Source organism: Phocoena sinus, chromosome 13 (genome assembly GCF_008692025.1).
Source record: "Phocoena sinus isolate mPhoSin1 chromosome 13, mPhoSin1.pri, whole genome shotgun sequence".
NCBI classification, from domain to species: domain Eukaryota; kingdom Metazoa; phylum Chordata; class Mammalia; order Artiodactyla; family Phocoenidae; genus Phocoena; species Phocoena sinus.
In genome coordinates, this window is record NC_045775.1 from 78,486,427 (window position 1) to 78,491,663 (window position 5,237).

The following is a 5,237-nucleotide window of genomic DNA, read 5'->3' on the forward strand; positions in this document are numbered from 1 at the left end:
GCTTGAAAGGAGAGCCACACGTCACCGCCTCCCTCCTGCTTTCGAGCCCACATTCTATTCCTTGGATGCCACGAGGTCATTGCTTCTTCTCCGTTCATAAAATAAGATGAGAACAGGGCCAAGCCCACCTCTCAGCATCAATGTGCAATGACGCTGAGATAATCCAGATGAAGACACGCTGAGAACGAGAAACTATAAGACCAAGCTGCCACCTCTAGGCTGAGTTAAATCTTTAAGTCTATACGGAAGGCAGTAGTGTGCATTTTCCCCAGGTTCGAAGTGAGAAAGATGGGCTGGCCTTTCTCGGAGGAGGAGGCGATGAACCAGCCGGGAAAGGCCACGGACTCAAAGGTGGAGGTACTGCCTGTCTGGCTATGGTAGAAAAGGAAGGGCTTCATGGGCTCAGGTCGGTTGTACAGATCCAGTATATCCTGGTCCTGAAATGGGACAGAAAATGCCAGAAGGAGAAGCACAGGCTGTTTGAGTAGTTCAACATTACTTGTACACAACATGTAAATGTTCCGAAGTTTGAGCAACCCTATCCATCTATTAGAGCAAACCAAGAAAAGCCCATTTCAAAGGAACAGCAGAGTGAACACACGTGAAATTTCACCTTCCTGCCCCCCACCCTCAACTCCAGAGATGGCATGGAGTGACACAAGACACAGGTTCATGAACAAGTGGCCACCCTTGAATGACAAATTGGAACTCTCCCCGCACAAGAGGCTGCGGGGACCACCCCACCCCCAGGAAAAGGAAGGAAATGCAAATTTGCTGCAGGAAGCCAAGGTCTTCCCTCACCAAAGCTGCATCCGTGAGAGCCCCCCTCCCGCAGGAACCACTGCTCTGGCAAAGGACCGCCAGGGCAGGGGTGTTTGGGTTTCCAATTAATTGCCAAACATATGAGAAAGGTCAGAGCCACGAAAAAGGCACAAGAGGGTCTAACAAATCAAAGGACTTGCACTCAAAAAAGCAAAGTATATAGAACAATCAGAAAAGGTTTCTATATTGTATATAGAAGTATATTTGTGGATGTATATGTTTATACATTCACATATCATTCTACTTAGGTAAGATAAGTATTTCTAAGTAAATTGCATTATGTCCAAGATTCCCCAAAGAGACACAGGAATGGTCCATAATTCAGCCACATTCCACCCTGAGTAGGGGGAATTCTTCCAAAAGATTCCTTTATTCAGTTAATAACTTCCAGTTAATCTAGCCAATTCTTTGGGCAGCCAAAAACCTAGGATTCATCCTTGATATTGCTTTCTTAGATCCCTCCACGTTTAATCCAGCAGCAAGGCCTGTGAGCCCTATTTCCAAAATCTTTCCTGAACTGAGCCACTTCTCACTCCCTCCCCTACACCTGCTCCATCCTTACCACCCATTCTCTACAAAGCAGTTGAGTTAACTGTAAACTGAAATAATTGAATAAATAAGATCACGTTACCTTCCGGCTTAAATGTCTTGAATGATTTTCTAATTATCACAAAATTCAAAGTCTTAACAAAGCCTGCAGGGTCAACACCATGCAGCTCTTGCTTACAGAGCTGAAAATGTACTGTTCGGTCCTCATCTTCTTAATCACACTCCACATTCACTCTGTCAGCAAAGCCCATTGACTCAACTGAAAATATTTCCAGAATCTGACCGTTTTCTTCCTACCTCCATGCTATCCCTATATCTATCAGATCACACCTGGATCACCTCAAAGCCTCCAACAGGACTCTCCCCTTTGCCCTTCACACGCGGCTATCACGTAGCGGACAAAATAATCCCTGGTGGTCCAGTGGTTAAGAATCTGTCTTACAATGCAGGACATGCCAGTTGGATTCCTGGTTGGGGAACTAAGATTTCATGTGCCGCAGGGCAACGAAGGCCGCACATGGCAACTACTGAGCCTGCGGGCCACAACTAAACAGCACATGCGCAGCAACTACTGGGTCCGGGCGCTCTGGAGCTTACGCGCCACAACAAAGAGCCCTCATGCTGCAACGAATGATCCCGCATGCCGCAACTAAGACCCAATGCATCCAATAAATAAGTAAGTAAATAATTTTTTAAAAAACCATATGTCCGTTCATGTCACTCTTCTATTCAAAACGTTCTAGCAATCTGAATTGACTGAACCTGCCCTCACTGGACACTGCTGGCTCACTCCTTTGCCTCCTCTCCCATCTGCTAAAATCTCACCTTTGCGATAATGCCTGCTATACTATTTACCACACAGCCAGACCCCATCTGTTACTGGCACTGCCAGTCTCTTAACCCGGCTCTAATCGTTCTTTCCCAGGAGACATAACACCCTTTCACACGCCACAGATTTACCCATGATTATACTTCTTGTGGACCATTTCTCCTCTCCCACTAGAATGCAAGCCCCAGGAGGGCAGGACTCTTGCCATTCTGTGCACTGATGATTCACAAATGCCCACAACAGTGCTGGAGGCCAGTAAGAACACACACATTTGCTGACTTGGATTATACTGAGTTGAATTAAATTGAATTGCAGTAAACAGAAGTTTCAGAAACAAGTTTTTACTAACAGGCAGTTATAAAGAAGAAAAATGCAAAACCAACTAGAGAGCTTGAGAATTAGCATAGTAAAGACTGAAATTTCATAAAAACAGAATAGAAAGATAATTTAGCGTGTGAATTAAAAGGTAATCAGGACCTGGGATGTTGAACCAACGAGTTCTCCCAGAATGCAACATGAAAAAAAAAGGACAGAAAGTATGAGAAATTAGGTGAGATATTGAAGTGAGATCTCAAAGTCCCAATAAGTGATGAATAGGAATTCGAAAAGCAGAGGGGAGGCAGAATGAAGGAGAGAATATACTTGAATAAACATTCATGGAGACATGGATGGACCTAGAGTCTGTCATAGACAGTGAAGTAAGCCAGAAAGAGGAAAACAAATATTGTATATTAACTCATGTATGTGGAATCTAGAAAAATGGTACAGATGAACCTATTGGCAGGGCAGGAATAGAGATGCAGATGTGGGGAATGGATATGTGGACACGGGGGGTGGGATGTATTGGGAGATTGGGATTGACATATGTGCACTGCCATGTGTAGAACAGATAGCTAGTGGGAACGTGCTGTATAACACAGGGAGCTCAGCTCGGTGCTCTGTGGTGACCTAGATGGGTGGGACGGGGGGTGGGGTGGGAGGGAGGCCCAAGAGGAAGGGGATATATGTATACACATAGGTGATTCACTTCGTTGTACAGCAGAAACTAACACAACATTGTAGAGCAACTATACCCCAATTAAAACAAACAAACAAACAACGGCTAGAATGTCTCAATATTCAAGAAAGACGAGCCCTCAACTAGTGAGGGGTGCAGGCACATTAATCTAAAGGAGGAAGGGAGAAGTATGCTTAAGAACAGGACGATATTTCTTTTTTAATTATAAAATTAGATTTCCTAACAAATCAACTTCTCAGAAAAGAAATTGAGGTTTTTCTACATTATTTTCCTCAGTCACTCACCTTCAGCTGCAATTTGGGCTGTCCTCCGACGTCCTCACAATACAGACACATTTTTGGATCCTTTATTCCCAAATAAATGGGAATCCCTCTGTCTTCCTCAACAGAGCCTGGATTCGTGCATGGGATAACAGTGACAATGACTGTTAGATAAGAGGGGATATGGTGTCAGTGCCCCTTTGGAAGGCAGCTATGTTCACCACATACCACCAACGCACACAGTCCGTGCCCTTTGGAAGTCAGGAAAGACCAGGATCTTCCAGGTAAGGCTGGAAGAGATCTTAAGAGTACAATCCCTACTACCCCAGACCCACAAAATGGCCAGCCTCATATTCATCATTCATTCATTCATTCTCACCAAGCACCAATCACTGCCCTAAGAAATGGAGCAAACACAAAGAGTTAATCAGAGGGCAGACCCCACCCTTGAGATTTTCACACCTCTGCTTGAACACCTGGAGGTGAGAAGCTCCAACCCCAAGCAACCCCCCTGAGCCTTGGAGAGCCCTGTTCATTGACAAGTATTGCCTAATGTCACGTTGAAATCTGCCTTCCTGTGCTATCCAACCAATTAGTCCTCTTAGGACACCAGATGTCTGGCAGAACAAGCCACTCCTCTTCCCTAACACAGGCCTTCAGATCACTGCTCCCCAGAACGCCGCTCCACTCTCTCTGCTCTCTTTGCCCTGGTCCAAGACACTCCTTCCCAGGCAGGTGTGGAATTCTTCCCCCTCCAGGTGAGCCCTGTTATAAAGCCACACTTTTAACAAAAGGCTGGATACCAGTATCCCAGCCGCAATGATGTGTGAGGGATCACATCACAAAGATCAACCACATGGTGACCTCTCACCTACCCGGAGTCACACTGTTGTTCAATGGAGCTATCACGAGGGTCCGACCCTTAAGGATCCACGCCTGCTGATTCGAGTCAAAGCATTCTCCAATCTGAGGTGAATCCATTACTATTTAAATAGAAAAGAATAATGAAGAAACATGATTAAGGTTGCTTTATCAGATGCTAGGCGAAAGATTATCTACTCCAGGCCTTTCAGGAAGGACGGTTCAGGGTTTACACATCAAAACTGGCAGCTCTCACATGGCCCATCAGCTCAGCCTTTCTTTCCAGTAAAACTATGAGCTCTGGTGAGGAGGACAAGCCTGTAACTGGTCTAAGAGTTAGACCGTTAATGAGTTAAACCCTCATCCCCATAAGTACACATGTGTCAAGGCCCAGCTACTAACTTTGCCAGCCACTTTGTATTTGGCCCAAGGCTAGATCTAGAGCTGCAGCAGTGCAAAAGAAATGGTCCACACTCTCGCGGTCCAGTGGGAGATGGACAGCATTTGGTGGTAAGGTCCATATACAGGGAGGGGCAGAGAAGGCTGGGGTGTCTAGAAGAGACAGGCATGAGTGTCCCCAGCCTCCAGACCCCATCCCAACATTACTTGCTATATAGGGTAGTCCAGAGTCTTCCATAATTGCTGCCGTAGCGGGGTTGTCTCGGCACCTGTGAGGACATTGATAGGAGATCTGAGTCTCAGGAGGCATTTCCAGACCCTCCCAAGGATACTGGTTTTTAAGGTCCTGATTCTGGGCAGGGAGCTGGGAAGCCTGGCCTGATACCAAGCACTCGTCAGAAGATCTAGGCCACCTCCTGGGACAAAACTTCAGGGCAACCTTAGGGAGGGGTATCAAGCAGAAGCTTCCTCCACCCAGAGATCCAGCCAGGGACAGTGT

General features: G+C 46.1%; 1 protein-coding gene across 1 annotated transcript; it reads right to left on the minus strand.

The window, feature by feature from the left end:
* Window positions 1-224: 224 nt before the first annotated feature.
* On the minus strand, window positions 225-4,459 carry IL36G (interleukin 36 gamma). Its single transcript, XM_032652262.1, has 3 exons — window positions 4,354-4,459; window positions 3,503-3,642; window positions 225-437 (listed from the first exon to the last, which is right to left on the minus strand). The coding sequence occupies exons 1-3, from the start codon at window positions 4,457-4,459 to the stop codon at window positions 225-227; spliced, it is 459 nt and encodes a 152-aa protein (XP_032508153.1).
* Window positions 4,460-5,237: the final 778 nt, after the last annotated feature.

Bases quoted from the DNA above. Each gene is read 5' to 3' on its own strand.
- IL36G (XM_032652262.1), bottom strand. From the start codon at position 4,459: ATGGATTCACCTCAGATTGGAGAATGCTTTGACTCGAATCAGCAGGCG. The intron at 3,643-4,353 runs GTAGGTGAGAGG...CTTATCTAACAG, and splicing joins GAACAACAGTGTGACTCCGG to TCATTGTCACTGTTATCCCA. The intron at 438-3,502 runs GTGAGTGACTGA...GTCCCATTTCAG, and splicing joins AGCCCAAATTGCAGCTGAAG to GACCAGGATATACTGGATCT.